The 17,255-nt window shown below is 38.1% G+C and overlaps 1 protein-coding gene across 3 annotated transcripts in view; it reads left to right on the top strand.

The window, feature by feature from the left end:
• The first annotated feature begins 848 nt into the window (after positions 1 to 848).
• Positions 849 to 17,255, top strand: part of cacna1bb (calcium channel, voltage-dependent, N type, alpha 1B subunit, b) — a 402,467-nt gene continuing 386,060 nt past the window's right edge. For all 3 annotated transcript variants that reach the window (XM_062031560.1, XM_062031561.1, XM_062031559.1), the window contains exons 1-2: positions 849 to 1,455; positions 12,626 to 12,731. In XM_062031560.1, the coding sequence (XP_061887544.1) occupies positions 1,157 to 1,455; positions 12,626 to 12,731 (405 nt within the window). In that variant the 5' untranslated portion in view covers positions 849 to 1,156. The remainder of the gene's footprint in view (positions 1,456 to 12,625; positions 12,732 to 17,255) is intronic.

The raw sequence follows: 17,255 nt of genomic DNA, 5'->3' as shown, positions 1-17,255 counted from the left end.
TGACGCCTCATCAACCCATCACTATGGTCTAATGCAGGGGTCGGCAACCCAAAATGTTGAAAGAGCCATATTGGACCAAAAATACAAAAACAAATCTGTCTGGAGCCGCAAAAAATTAAAAGCCATATTACATGTGTCATGAGATATAAATGTAATTAAGAGGACTTAAAGGAAACTAAATGACCTCAAATATAGCTACAAATGAGGCATATGCAATATGTACATATAGCTAGCCTAAATAGCATGTTAGCATCGATTAGCTTGCAGTCACGCAGTGACCAAATATGTCTGATTAGCACTCCACACAAGTCAATAACATCAACAAAACTCACCTTTGTGCACTCATGCCCAACGTTAAAAGTGTGGTGGACAAAATGAGATAGAAAAAGTGGCATAAAACACGTCCTAGAAAGTCGGAGAAAGTTATACATGGAAACAAACTATACGGCGAGTTCAAGGACCGCCAAAATTAGTAGGACAAAACGGCGCTCGCCAAATACTCGAATCAGTGAAGCATGTTTAATATAAACAGTGTGATTTATAACAATTAGCGAGGTTTATGTCATGTTTGTCCTCCCACAGAAAACATTCTGAAACAAAAAAATTGATTTTTTTCCCCTCATCTTTTTCCATTCTTCATACATTTTTGAAAAATCTCCAGAGAGCCACTAGGGCGGCGCTAAAGAGCCGCATGCGGCTCTAGAGCCGCGGGTTGCCGACCCCCGGTCTAATGCATGTAAATTGTTGTTGTCAATGAGTCCTGCGCGCTGATTGGCCCGCCTCGATCACGTGACGACGGGGGAGTGCTCAGACACAGTCCACATGACAACTGCTGGGTGTCACATTGTTGCAGGAAGACAGCAGGAGGCAGGCCGGGCTCCGTGGACCAGCCCGGCCCACCTCTTCGTTTCAACTGGTGTTCGGACGCGGCCGACATGTTGACGCGCGACTCCTCCAGCTTCTTTTGTCTTTCTTGCCAACTTTGAGCATCTCGCATTTTTTTTTTTTTTTTTTTTTTAATCGTTACACGCCGGATGAATCAGCCGTTTTCCCGCTTCCGGGCTCGAACTGCGACCGTTTTGGTTGTGATGCGTCTTCTTCCCGTTCGCACTCACACCGCTTTGGATTCCCTCTGGTGGATCTGTTCTTTGTCAGAATGGCGCGTTTCGCCGACGAGCTCCCCAGCCGCTATGGAGGGAGTGCCGGCGGCGCGGGAGGAGGTGGAGGCGGCGGCGGGCGAGGAGCACCAGGCGCCGGGAGAGGCGGCGCCCGGGGTGGAGGCGCTCCTGGCGGTCAGAGGATGTACAAACAGTCGATGGCCCAAAGAGCTCGGACCATGGCCATTTACAACCCCAACCCCGTCAAGCAGAACTGCCTCACTGTCAACCGCTCCCTCTTCATCTTCCGGGAGGACAACCTCATCCGGAAGTACGCTAAACGTATAACGGAGTGGCCATATCCTTTTCTTTTTCTACACTTTGCTAGCTTTCAATCTGTCAACCACATGATGCTGATTAGGCTTCCGCGCAACACTGGATGCACCTGTCGCACCACACACACACACACACACACACACACACACACACACACACACACACACACACACACACACACACACACACACACACACACACACACACACACACACACACACACACACACACGCTTGTATTTGTTACCTTCTTGAGACCTCCGAAAAATGCCCACCTCTATAGGACCACCCTTTCTAGATATATAAAGATTTGTGTTTATCAATCAATCAATCAATGTTTATTCATATAGCCCTAAATCACAAGTGTCTCAAAGGGCTGCACAAGCCACAACGACATCCTCGGTTCAGATTCCACATAAGGGCAAGGAAAAACTCACAACCCAGTGGGATGTCAATGTGAATGACTATGAGAAACCTTGGTTTACAACATTATCAATCAATCAATCAATCAATCAATCAATGTTTATTTATATAGCCCTAAATAATAATATATACATACTATACAAATATAAAAAAAGCTTGTTGTGAAAAACTTTGAATTTTGGCAGAATTATAATAAACGTACTCAACGCAAGTCAAAACTAAACAACTAAACATCTGTGCAATAGTATGATAACAGTTGCAATTTTACAAGAAAAGCTTACAATTTTGGAAATGTTATTAAAAGAGTTGTAATTTTACTCTACAAAAGTCACAATTCAAGAAGAAAACTTGAAAATGTTGGCAATATTATAATATTATTCTGAATTTTACTTGGCAAAATTATGACAAAAGTCATCATTTTACTCAAAAAATTTCACTACTTTACAAGAACAACAACAAAAAAAATGGCAATTTTGTGATACAAGTCAGAATTTGATATGACAAATGTCGCCATTTTGCATTAAAAAATAATTTTACGCAGAAAAAGTAATCATTTTACGAGAAAATATTGCAATATTACAGAAACAGAAAGAATATGATTAATTGTTCCCAATTCTACAAGAAAAAAGTCGACACATTGTGAGAAAAAGACTTCTCTGAGTTAATTTTTTTTTGTTTTTAATTTTTTGTTTGTAATTGGTTTTTAATCTTCATTATTTACTTCAACTTATTACGGTATGTCTCTATATACATATTAATTTAATTTTTAAATTCATTTTGACCAAAGGGGGCGCATTTCAATTTCTTACCGCTGACGGGTCAGCCAACTTCCGGCGCCCCTTAAAAAGGTGAGGGGGTTGAGTAAAAAATATATTCAGTCCAAGGCTGGACTCCCGGGGAGGGGGCCCAGACTGAGACCAGGAAAAAAAAACCTCAATAGCCATAGCACACACAAACAAGTTACAAAGAATACACAAGACTTGCAACAGAGTCAATTTGAAAAAACTCTCCTCTTTGGCACCACCCTAATTTAGATAGATTATACGACCAGGGGTACAAATGAGACATTCTGTATTAGATGCAATTGTTTTCTGTATCGGGAGCATGGTTCCGATCCTAACTTGTTCACCGGTCCTCGTATGGAAGGTACTTTTCCTTGTTGGTGTCTCAAGAAGGGTAGAAATACAAGAACACACACACACACACACACACACACACACACACACACACACACACACACACACACACACACACACACACACACACACACACGCTTGTATTTGTTACCTTCTTGAGACCTCCGAAAAATGCCCACCTCTATAGGACCACCCTTTCTAGATATATAAAGATTTGTGTTTATCAATCAATCAATCAATGTTTATGTATATAGCCCTAAATCACAAGTGTCTCAAAGGGCTGCACAAGCCACAACGACATCCTCGGTTCAGATTCCACATAAGGGCAAGGAAAAACTCACAACCCAGTGGGATGTCAATGTGAATGACTATGAGAAACCTTGGTTTACAACATTAATAATATATACATATTATACAAATACAAAAAAGCTTGTTGTGAAAAACTTTGAATTTTGGCAGAATTATAATAAACGTACTCAACGCAAGTCAAAACTAAACAACTAAACATCTGTGCAATAGTATGATAACAGTTGCAATTTTACAAGAAAAGCTTACAATTTTGGAAATTTTATTAAAAGAGTTGTAATTTTACTCTACAAAAGTCACAATTGAAGAAGAAAACTTGAAAATGTTGGCAATATTATAATATTATTCTGAATTTTACTTGGCAAAATTATGACAAAAGTCATCATTTTACTCAAAAAATTTCACTACTTTACAAGAACAACAACAAAAAAAATGGCAATTTTGTGATAAAAGTCAGAATTTGATATGACAAATGTCGCCATTTTGCATTAAAAAATAATTTTACGCAGAAAAAGTAATCATTTTACGAGAAAATATTGCAATATTACAGAAACAGAAAGAATATGATTAATTGTTCCCAATTCTACAAGAAAAAAGTCGACACATTGTGAGAAAAAGACTTTGTTTTTAATTTTTTGTTTGTAATTGGTTTTTAATCTTCATTATTTATTTCAAGTTATTACGGTATGTCTCTATATACATATTAATTTAATTTTTTAATTAATTTTGACCAAAGGGGGCGCATTTCAATTTCTTACCGCTGACGGGTCAGCCAACTTCCGGCGCCCCTTAAAAAGGTGAGGGGGTTGAGTAAAAAACATATTCAGTCCAAGGCTGGACTCCCGGGGAGGGGGCCCAGACTGAGACCAGGAAAAAAAACCTCAATAGCCATAGCACACACAAACAAGTTACAAAGAATACACAAGACTTGCAACAGAGTCAATTTGAAAAAACTCTCCTTTTTGGCACCACCCTAATTTAGATAGATTATACGACCAGGGGTACAAATGAGACATTCTGTATTAGATGCAATGGTTTTCTGTATCGGGACCATGGTTCCGGTCCTAACTTGTTCACCGGTCCTCGTATGGAAGGTACTTTTCCTTTTTGGTGTCTCAAGAAGGGTAGAAATACAAGAACACACACACACACACACACACACACACACACACACACACACACACACACACACACACACACACACACACACACACACACACACACACACACACACACACACACACACACACAAGAAGGGTAGAAATACAAGAACACACACACACACACACACACACACACACACACACCCCACTCACACACAAACGCACTCTTAGTAACCAGTTTTTTTTGGGAAACTGCATTAAAAACCCCAACACATTTTAAATGATGTGACATAAATATATGTGAATATAATATAATTGTTGCATTGAATGAGGGAGATAAAGAGTGTAGTGATGTGAACCTTACCACAACGCACGGTTCAATTTGACTCTGATTCTCGTGGTGATGATTTGATTCGGAATCGAATCTCGATTCAAACCGATTCTCACAACATATTATTGGTTATATAAATTATAAAGGGTGTAATGATTCGTTTTAATGATTTTATTTTGCCGATAGGGGACAATATTAGTTTATTGAGAACAATATGCAATCCAAAACGATTCAGTGAGTTGAAATCGATTTAGTAACTTTTTAGCAAAAAAAAAAAAATCAATCAGAGTGACTGTGAAATAAATATTGGATACTGGACAGGTAAAATTTCCTTTATCCTTCTGTTATTTCTTGTTAGGGAGTTATGCATGAATGAATTATGGATGCAAACAAGCAAGTAGACAACAATTAATGGCCAATCTTATTTGAATAAAGTGCAACCAACACTTTAGGTTAAATTAACAAGCGGAAATCAATTTTCAACATTCAAAACATTTTCAATAAAAGCTACATTAGCCAACATTTTAACAGTAAACATGCCTGCTACTTTTGCTGTTGTTTTTCAACATAAAAATAATACAATATTTCCGGCAATATAAAAAATGAAGTGCAACCGGTGTCTTTTCAGATTGAATTAGCAGTAGATTTACCTGAAAAAATAACTGCTATCAAATCTTTTAAGATTAAGACAGTAGTGGTTTGACCTGCTACTGCTCATTTTAATAAACACGGAGCATCATAAAGACGTAACAGAAGTGACAGTGGACAAGTTTTGGCGACGGGCAGACAGACTTAACGTTTGACGTCCTTTATTATTAAAAGTGCTAAACTTCATATATAAACTTTGCCGCTCTTAAATCTAATGTTTTCCCTTTTATTGTATTGATAAAATCGATGTATTCCCTTTTAAAACCATTTTGGATCCATACTTATCATGCGAAAAGAAAACTTGCCGAGCACAGACCGATGTAGTTGAAACTAAGGAATATAAATCGATCTAGGGCTGCAACAACTAATCGTTTACATCGATTAAAATCGATTATTAAAATAGTTGGTGATTAATTTAGTCATCGATTCGCTGGATCTATGCTATGCGCATGTGCAGAGGCAATTTTTATTTTATTTTTTAAAAATTTTAATTTTAATTTTTTTAATAAACCTTTATTTATAAACTGCAACATGTACAAACAGCTGATAAACAATAATCAAAATAAGTATGGTGCCAGTATGCTGTTTTTTCCTCAATAAAATACTGGAAAGGATGGAAATGTAGTTTGTCTCTTTTATCCGATTATTAATCGATTAATCAAAGTAATAATCGACAGATTAATCGATTATCAAATTAATCGTTAGTTGCAGCCCTAAATCCATCTCTTGATATATCGATCAAAGGTTACACCCCTAATAAATTATATCAGAACCTTTTCAAAACATGTTACAGGTTACAATACGTTCACACTGCAGGGTATGTCCAATTCCGATTTTTTGTCAAATTCAACCTTTTCATGTAATCATTCACATTGCAAAAAATGTGATATCTAATGTGAATGAAAACTGGAACTGAAATGATTTTGTGCAATCAAATTCAACTTTTTCTGAACCGAATTATCGTGAATAGAGAATTAAGAAGGAAGAAGACTAGCATTTTAGCTCTTGCAGTTTGTGGGACATTTGTTTCGACATCTGCTCCGAAGAACGTGTGGGCGAGCAACCGGAGACAGGAGTGGTGCAACATTGATGTGAGTTCCTAAAACATTATTTTCTGCATATTTGTCAACCATCTATTCTGCGGAATAATTATGACACTCGTTGCTTTTTGATGATGCGCTGATCCGATAAACGTGACCTGATCATTCGGATACATATATGATTTATATCCACATACGAAAGATGCCTGGGGCGGATTTTAACAGAGGTGGGTAGAGTAGCCAGAAATTGTACTCAAGTAAGAGTACTGTTACTTTAGAGATTTATTACTCAAGTAAAAGTAAGGAGAAGTCACCCAAATATATACTTGAGTAAAAGTAAAAAGTATGTTGTGAAAAAACTACTCAAGTACTGAGTAACTGATGAGTAACCTGTTCGTTTAATGATGACGGCAACAAATAATGCACAAAAACATAAAAATAGCAATGAGCAAATTCAGAGCCAGAAATATCTCTCAAGCAACTAAAACAATAATATATATTAAATAATAATACTTTAACATAAAAAAAAATTAAGACAAATTGAGCCACAATAACTTAACAGCACCATAGGCTCAGTAGGCAGAGATTACAAAGGAAAATAACAAGTTAGACTTTACGCAAACCATAAACTGGTAGATGTGGGCTGCACCTGGGAACACTGTGCACTTCTGATTGGTGTTTCTATGCATGCGTGTGTGTGTGTGTGTGTGTGTGAGTGTGTCTATGAGGCTGCAGTGCGTTAATAAATGTCCCCACGCGATGTACATTTGACAGTGATTCATAGCAGGGAAGCTAACATCAGCCTACGGTGACAGCCAAAATGTCTACTAACGTTACTTACCGCCATGTGCTTCCTCAAATTTGACGTTGAGTTCATGTAAGCTTAAGCTTGTTGTTGTTTTGCCGCTGAAACTTTATGTCATGTGACCGCCTGGCTCTTTTTGATTGGTGAAACGGAGTCAAACGTCACCAGTGACTGCATTTGATTGGTGAAACGCAGGCATGCGATAGATCCTACTTTGAAGGTCTGTCTGACAAACCAAAACAAACAAAGCGTGCATTAACAGATCGATAAAAATCAGTAGCGAGTAGCGAGCTGAATGTAGATAAATGGAGCGGAGTAAAAGTAGCGTTTCTTCTCTATAAATATACTCAAGTAAAAGTAAAAAGTATGTTGCATTAAAACTACTCTTAGAAGTACAATTTATCCCAAAAGTTACTCAAGTAGATGTAACGGAGTAAATGTAGCGCGTTACTACCCACATCTGGATTTGAAACATTTAGAATTGTCCTGTTTCCAAAAGCTCCTCCTGGCCGGGGACAATAATGTCCACGTCGGTCGCAAAAAAACCTGCGTTAAATTTAATTGATTCATAATCTTAATAAAAATGTGGATGTAAATCGATTTTTTCCCGGCCCACATTTAAAATAAAGTGCAGTGTGAGCAAAATTTTACAATATAACTAAAACCATTCGTACTTACTAAACCATCCCATGTGTGATGTCCGAAGGAGTGTTTTCATGCATATTTTGTACGTGCTATCGCAATGTAATCAAGCGAGCATTGTTAGTATTAGCTAATATGCTAACACGTGCGTTGCGTCAGACGGCATAGACACGGACGGGAGGAGGTTGTGTTTAGAATAGCTAGTGTGTAGTAGCAGCTGTTACGGGGCAAGCACACAGAGATTGGTGAACTACAACCAAACAAAGCAAAACATGCTTTATCATTGTCATGCTTCAAACCTGCTGTGCACTACTATTTATAGTCGCACTGTGTGTGTGTGTGTGTGTGTGTGTGTGTGTGTGTGTGCGTGTGTTTTCTTCTTCTTCTTCTTCCTGAGGGTGTGTAATAGAAAACAATTGCGAAGCACTAATTTAGGGGCATAATCTTGTAATTTATTTGTGTTATGATAACATTATTATTTATTTTTTCTTTTAAAATGTTTATGTCATTTTGGTAAAATTACTATTTTTTTTTTTTACATTACTATGATTTTATTTTCCAAATAATGCATTTGTAATTTAACCTTTATTCAACCATAAAAAAGGTTAAATAAAACATGTATAAGTTGGAAAGTAAAAGTATACTAATGGAAGAAAAAGTGTCATTTTTCCCAGACTACATCAGAATTTCACAAGAAAAATATTGTAATGTTAAAATAAAATCTGTTTTTCTTGTTGAAAAGGTAAAACATATCTATAGGTATTATTTTATTCGTTTATTGTTTATTTTATTTTATTTTATTACTACACCTCAGTACATCAATGTATTGAATGAGGGAGTTAAAAATAATGCAAAGTAAGTGTGTTCGATTGATGGAGGTGAAGATAATCAGCTTGTCGAATGAGGGGGATTAAGATAATGTGCAATGTGTGTAAAAATTGTAAATCAATGTGTTGAATGTGAGAGATATAAGTAATGTGCAGTGTGTTTAAAAGTGCACATGAATGAGGGAAACAGTGCACAAGGCACGTTGAAGCTCTGTCCATGGTGCTGAATTCATTTCCTTCCATGCGCTGAAGGCTGCAACAAAACACATGCACTCGACTGGTGCTTATGTTGTGTCTGAAATCCAACAGCTGCATCGTTAGCGCACTTCAGTAAGTGTACTTCAGTAAGTTTGCTTCAGTAAGTGTGCTTACGATGTTTCACAGTGACACGCTGTCCCAAATCGATTTACTGTTTTTATGGACAATATTTCTTCTTCTTCTTTTTCACGACTTTCCAACTTTTGATATGATACCGATACACAAGGCGTAGAGTCTTGGCCCATAATTATATTGATCCAATATAATATCAGCAAGTATCATACATACCTGTAATATTACTTGTATTATTTTGTAGTGTGCAAGGTTCGAAAAGGTTTGGTCAAGTGAAATGAGTCAAACAGACAACAATGATAAGTATGAAAAACTCACACGTTTAATATTAACTGTTTTTAAATTGGTAATTTGTTAATAACTCTTTAAATTAAGCTCATGATGTAGTAATTTCAATGGTGCGGACACGTTTGTTACTGGATACTTTCTAATACGCTTCTGCCTTGGAGACTTTAAAATTATTTGATACTTGTTTGTATTGACAAATGTGCTGTTTTAGACTGCAATTTTTCTCAATTAACGACACTTACCGTATTTTTCGGACTATAAGTCGCAGTTTTTTTTCATAGTTTGGCCGGGGGTGCGACTTATACTCAGGAGCGACTTATGTGTGAAATTATTAACACATTACCGTAAAATATGAAATATTATTTAGCTCATTCACGTAAGAGACTAGACGTATAAGATTTCATGGGATTTAGCGATCAGGAGTGACAGATTGTTTGGTAAACGTATAGCATGTTCTATATGTTATAGTTATTTGAATGACTCTTACCATAATATGTTACGTTAACATACCAGGCACGTTCTCAGTTTATGCGTCATATAACGTACACTTATTCAGCCTGTTGTTCACTATTCTTTATTTATTTTAAATTGCCTTTCAAATGTCTATTCTTGGTGTTGGGTTTTATCAAAAAAAATCCCCCAAAAAATGCGACTTATACTCCAGTGCGACCTATATATGTTTTTTTCCTTCTTTATTACGCATTTTCGGCCGGTGCGATTTATACTCCGGAGCGACTTATAGTCCGAAAAATACGGTAATACGAATGTTTAGCTTGCGTGCTATTGTTTGCTGAGCTGTTGTGTACCCACTAGCTCCCAGTAGCCAAAAGCCTACCATGTTTACCTTAAATAACTTGATTAGAATACAATACAATGCAAACCATGTGTGCCTATTGGAGGACATTTAGATGTAAAATGGCTGTCCACATTTGCACAAGTAAACACGCTGCAGGACTGCGTCTATCGGAGATTATATCACACATTTTACATGTAATCACATATAATCCCATACTTGATATTGAACTGATATCTAATATTGATATCGGCACACTCTTAGTAGGGAAACAGCCTTTTAAATGAACACTACATACTACATTTTATTCTGACGGTTCGGTGTATTTTCAGTATAGTAAGGGAACAAAATGCAAAACAAAGCTGCTTAGCTTTTGTGTTTTGGCGATAAAACAACAAATGCAATCTGGTGGTAGGATGTGGGGGGGGGGGGGGGGGGGAGTACTTTGATACATTTTGTGTATTAAAGATGGTAAAACCAATCCAATGTAGGAGCATACTGTATTATAATTATATAATTCAGCTTTTAGACACACTAGACACACTACTAGTGTCTTACTTAAAATGTCTGGGAAATGTACTCAACCGAAGGCTGCGTACTGAAAAATCAGAAAAAGGAATACACGTACCGTTATACCCGTAATATAGAATGTTACAAACCACCAGACGTACTGCAAATATAGTAGCTGTTGACTGCATTGCTTTAAAATAAAAAAAACTAAACAAAAACAAACCGAGTTTCCTGCATAGTACGCTATACATGAAGGGTCATAAACTTGCGATTTCTTTGCATTTCACAATCTCTCAATAGGCCCTGACCCCCGCGGGCAATGACCGAGTGAAAATGGATTGCAGAAGGAGGCGGCCGTTGAAAACAGTTGGAAATGCTCAACCATCTGGAAAGATCATGTATAGGCTGCTTTCTTTCCAGAAAGCCTTCAACCGGAGCACGTTTCTGCTTTAATGCACACATGGGTTCAAATGTAACAGCATTAGTCATTCTGCAACATGCACATCAAAAAAACATTAATTTAAAGACATACAGTCGTGGTCAAAAGTTTACATACACTTACATACACACACCTACTCAGTGGCCTAGTGGTTAGAGTGTATGCCCTGAGATCGGTAGGTCGTGAGTTCAAACCCCGGCCGAGTCATACCATGGGATTGGGGGTTAAATCACCAAAATGATTCCCGGGCGCGGCCATCACTGCTGCTCCCCTCACCTCCCAGGGGGTGATCAAGGGTGATGGGTCAAATGCATAGAATATATTCGCCACATCTAGTGTGTGTGTGACAATCATGGGTACTTTAACTTTAATAATGTCATGGCTGTCTTGAGTTTCCAATAATTTCTACAACTCTTATTTTTTTGTGAAAGAGTGATTGGAGCACATACTTGTTGGTCACAAAAAACATTCAATTCTTTTTTGAATTTCTGGGAAAACTTTGAAGTGTGTCTAAAAGTTGAGAACTTCTGTTCATTCGTCCAAAAGAACATACCGTATATTACCAAATAGTAGCCCGGGCGTTTATTTCACAAAATCAATTTTGGAGACAGGCGTTTAAAAGAAGCAGGCGGTTATTTGCACAAGGCTTTTATTTATTTTTGCACCAGCCTGCACCAGGCCATTATTTGGTTACAATGGTTACTGTCCAGTATTTTTTTTTCGTACAAAAAAACTTTAAATGTAAAAGCTATTGTAAACATACAAACAAAAAAACAAGAGATCAACATGAGGTAGGCTATCAAAAGACAAGACCTCAACATGGCAGGAGTGCAACAATTGTCAAATAGAATACCAATACTAAAAATAAATAAACCTTTTAAATAAAGCAGCCTTAAAAATAAAATGATGGTACCAAGTACTCAAGTATAAAACCCACCATCAAAACAGAACAATAATACTGTCACTTAAATAAAATAAAGGCTACAGTACTCCAAGTTTTAAATAAAGCAGCATACAGGAAAAATAAAATTATGGTACCAAGTACTCTATAAAACCATCAAAACAGTAATACTGCAGCAAACGCAACCCCAGTAGCATTTTAATCTAAATTATGCAAATAACAGCCCATGGGCGGCTATTTGGACATAGGCGGTTATTAGGAAGAGGCGGTTAATTCACAAAATGGTGTCAGACCCCGGGCGGCTATTAGGACATGGGCGGTTATTTGCCCAAGGGCGTTTATTTGGTAATATACGGTATGTGGGGTCAGATGTCACACATGTTGGACTTAAGAAAGGGTCATCAAGAGGCTTAAGGTCAGGTTCTTCACACCAAACTCATCCAAGTACGCCTTTATATACTTTTGTAGTTCAAATGGGCCTTTTTCCGACCTGTTCGCACAAAACTGGAGTAAAAATGTCCTGGCATGCTTTATGATTTGTTGACAACATTCTTGGGTGGAGTCCAGCCATGAAAGAATAATGAATTGTCCGTATAGTACTTGGAGTGCCGTAAGATTCTGTTTTAATGTTTAATGTTGTAATGAAATGGACTGCTCCTTAACCTCCACACTCCATTTGAATACATGATCCTGGCAACTATCATCGCTAACTGCATCGTTTTGGCCTTGGAGCAACATCTGCCTGCCAGTGACAAGACGCCCATGTCGGAGCGCTTGGTGAGTAAGATGTTTTTTTGGTTGACCTGCATATACACTATCATACATACTGTCGGTGTTTCACACGACTAGGGTTGCAAAAGTATCGATTCTTCGATCCCAAGTCAATACCAACACAGAAAAAATACAAACCCCAAAACCAGTGAAGTTGGCACGTTGGGTACATCGTAAATAAAAACAAAATGCAATGATTTGCAAATCCTTTTCAACTTATATTCAATTGAATAGACTGCAAAGACAAGATACTTTAAGTTCAAACTGGAAAACGTTGTTATTTTTTCGCAAATATTAGCTCATTTGGAATTTGATGCCTGCAACATGTTTCAAAAAAGCTGGCACAAGTGGCAAAAAACACTGAGAACGTTGAGGAATGCTCATCAAACACTTATTTGGAACATCCCATAGGTGAACAGGCTAATTGGGAACAGGTGGGTGCCATGATTGGGTATAAAAGCAGCTTCCACGACCTGTTGCAAGGAATTTAGGGATTTCTTAATATCATCAAAAAGGTTCAGAGAATCTGGAGAAATAACTGCATGTAAACGGCGAGGCCAACAACCAACAAACCCGTGACCTTCGATCCCTCAGGCGGTACTGGATTAAAAATTGACATCAGTGTATAAAGGATATCACCACAAGGGCACAGGAACACTTATTTGGAACATCCCAGAGATGAACAGGCTAATTGGGAACAGGTGGGTGTCATGATTGAGTATAAAAGCAGGTTCCATGAAATGCTCAGTCATTCACAAACAAGGATGGGGCGAGGGTCACCACTTTGTGAACAAATGCGTGAGAAAATTGTCCAACAGTTTAAGAACAACATTTCTCAACGAGCTATTGCAAGGAATTTAGGGATTTCACCATCTACGGTCCTTAATATCATCAAAAGGTTCAGAGAATCTGGAGAAATCACTGCACGTAAGCGTTGATATTACGGACCTTCGATCCCTCAGGCGATACTGCATCAAAAGGCGACATCAGAGTGTAAAGGATATCACCACATGGGCTCAGGAACACTTTAGAAAACCACTGTCAGTAACTACAGTAGGTCGCTACATATGTAAGTGCAAGTTAAAACTCTACTATGCAAAGCGAAAGCCATTTATCAACAACACCCAGAAACGCCGCCGGCTTCGTTGGGCCCGAGCTCATCTAAGATGGACTGATGCAAAGTGGAAAAGTGTTCTGTGGTCTGACGAGTCCACATTTCAAATGGTTTTTGGAAACTGTGGACGTCGTGTCCTCCGGAACAAAGAGGAAAAGAACCAAAGGCGCCAAAGTTCAGAAGCCAGCATCTGTGATGGTATGGGGGTGTATTAGTGCCCAAAGGCATGGGTAACTTACACATCTGTGAAGGCACCATTAATGCTGAAAGGTACATACAGGGTTTGGAGCAACGTATGTTGCACCTGGTTTGGTAGAGAATAAGACGTAGCAGAAATGATCTGTGATGCATTTTAGCCATTTTGTCGCTATATTTAGCGAGTAGTATTTACAAAGAGAGTTGTATCTTGCGTCATGGCATTTATTCGCTAATCAAACACAAGCGAAACCAAAGTATCAGCCCGAATTTCCACTAAATGCGGAATGGTCGCGGACCGGCACACGCACTCTTTCCGTTTTTATTCAAGTCAATGTGTCAATTTCCATTCCAGTGCTAAATATACGCGGAACTTTTATTTTTCCAAACGCCGCAACAAATCTGTTCATTTCAGCTTAAGTCTGCTAGTGTTAGACGGGAAGTCATGCACAAACACAAAATATAGTATCCGGTTTACACTGTCTTCAAGGCGGATCGTATTTTAAAACATTGAAAGGTCCTAATGGGCGGCGACGGACATGAAGTCAACTCGTCAAAGATTTTCAGACATGATTTCATCCTGTTGACACAAATGGATGAGGACATGTTGACTCTGGAGGTCCAGAATTAAAGAATAATGTAAGGGCACAGCTCGGCCAGCTAAATGAGGTTATGGGGGCCTGTGTCAAATATCACCTGATCCGGAGACCGGGAAAGTAGAGGACTGATTGTGTGACACACTCGCCGGGGATGATATCACTCTTGTATTGTTGCTTGCTGTAAAAAATAAAGTGGCAGGACCGAGTTTATTCCCTTTCGCTTCTCTGGAAGGACAGAATAAACGTTTTGTGGTCCGCTTTATTCCTACCTCCCTTATCACGTGATTATGCGCTATTTCGCCGTTCCGCATTCAGTGGACATTCGGGGTCAGAGCCCAGATCCGCCACCACAAGCCCAGGGAGTGTGCATTACCACAGTGTGCAGAAACCCTCCATAAGCGTGCAACCCAACCTTTCTTTCTGTGAGTGCTAAGAAAACACACCTTAGAGACACTCTTCTGTCTTTTTGCAACACTTTGCTGCTTTACATATTTCACCACAAAGGCAAAGTGTGGCGTAGGGCCTCGTAGTCCCTCAAAGTCATGCATGCTAGTAAGCGTTAGTGTCAGTTTGAAGTGAGCGTAATCCACATGACAATATTAATCCACTCAAAAAAGTGATACATTTATATAATGACTGTGTCATTTTATGTCAATAACACACACACAAATACATCGGTAGCTGTCTACACTCAATATGGCTTCCGGTCTGTCTCTCAAATACGTCCGTGTGCAACATAAACATAAATAACAATTCCTACAAAATGCACACCCACCTAACATGCAATTGGTGTGTTGATTTAAAATATATATTTGATATGACACATCATGTATGTAAAAGGTCTGTCTCCGCACATGAATGCCATACATAAATACTAATCATACTTCATTATTTACTAGAGATGTCCGATAATGGCTTTTTTGCCGATATTGTCCAACTCTTAATTACCGATTCCGATATCAACCGATACCGATATATACAGTCGTGGAATTAACACATTATTATGCCTAATTTTGTTGTGATGCCCCGCTGGATGCTTTAAACAATGTAACAAGGTTTTCCAAAATAAATCAACTCAAGTTATGGAAAAAAAAATGCCAACATGGCACTGCCATATTTATTATTGAAGTCACAAAGTGCATCATTTTTGTTAACATGCCTCAAAACAGCAGCTTGGAATTTGGGACATGCTCTCCCTGAGAGAGCATGAGGAGGTTGAGGTGGGCAGGGTTGGGAGGGGGGGGTATATTGTAGCGTCCCGGAAGAGTTAGTGCTGCAAGGGGTTCTGGGTATTTGTTGTGTTGTGTTTATGTTGTGTTACGGTGCGGATGTTCTCCCAAAATGTGTTTGTCATTCTTGTTTGGTGTGGGTTCACAGTGTGGTGCATATTTGTAACAGTGTTAAAGTTGTTTATACGGTCACCCTCAGTGTGACCCGTATGGCTGTTGACCAAGTATGATATTAGAGCCAAAAGCTGTAGATATTATGTGATTGGGCCGGCACGCAAAGGCAGTGCCTTTAAGGTTTTTTGACGCTCTGTACTTCTCCCTACGTCTGTGTACCACTCCGTACAGCGGCGTTTTAAAAAGTCATACATTTTACTTTTTGAAACCGATACCGATAATTTCCGATATCACATTTTAAAGCATTTATCGGCCGATAATATCCGCAGTCCGATATTATCGGACATCTCTATTATTTACTTTATTACTATTATTTTAAATATTATTATAGGGACAAGCAGTAGGAAATGGATGGATGGATATACTGAGTGTAATTGTAATGACATAACAACTGTATTGCACCTTGCACTGCAGACATAGTTGACTTGTTTAATGCTTCCCTGCTGTGAGATGCTACATGATGTTGCTGGTGTACAACCTCATATGCCATTAAAAAGCCTAATTTAAAAAAAACTTTTTTTTCCACATCTTTATTTACACAAATTACATATTGTGCCGATAAGAGTACCGATTAATTATCGGTATCGATTAAAATCCTATAGACGTACATCCCTACTTTTGAATAATAAGTATTGTGTAAAATAATACAAAAGAATGGAGTACAAACAAGTACAGTAGTTTCATGAGCTAATGTAGTAATCATGTACAACATTTACCTGGTAGAGTTGACTTTTACAGTATCTTCTTCTATATGCATGAATATATTATATAATATATATTATATATATATTATATAATAATATAATATATTACCATGAATTGATTTACGTGGACCCAGACTTATACAAGTTGAAAAACTTATTCAGATGTTACCATTTAGTGGTCAATTGTACGGAATATGTACTGAACTGTGCAATCTACTAATAAAAGTTTCAATCAATCAATCAATCAATGCTTCGCTGTCAAAAACACCATCAGCAGCCTCTCCATATTTTCATTGATACATGTCTGCCTTTTACTGTAGATATTATGTTAACATCCTTGGCGTTACATACTTCAATGTGGTGCATACTGGCAGTGCTATGCTCCAACTGCTTCACCAATTCAGTTAGCTACACGCTCTGTCGTGTTTTTGATGATTTCTTTCTTTAATTCAATGGATATCATCTAATTTTTCTTAAAGCTGAATGTTTCGGTCAGATCTTACGGGGTTCAATGT

Source organism: Entelurus aequoreus, linkage group LG21, assembly GCF_033978785.1.
Source record: "Entelurus aequoreus isolate RoL-2023_Sb linkage group LG21, RoL_Eaeq_v1.1, whole genome shotgun sequence".
Taxonomy (NCBI): Eukaryota; Metazoa; Chordata; class Actinopteri; order Syngnathiformes; family Syngnathidae; genus Entelurus; species Entelurus aequoreus.
This window is presented reverse-complemented; position numbering and strand designations above follow the sequence as displayed.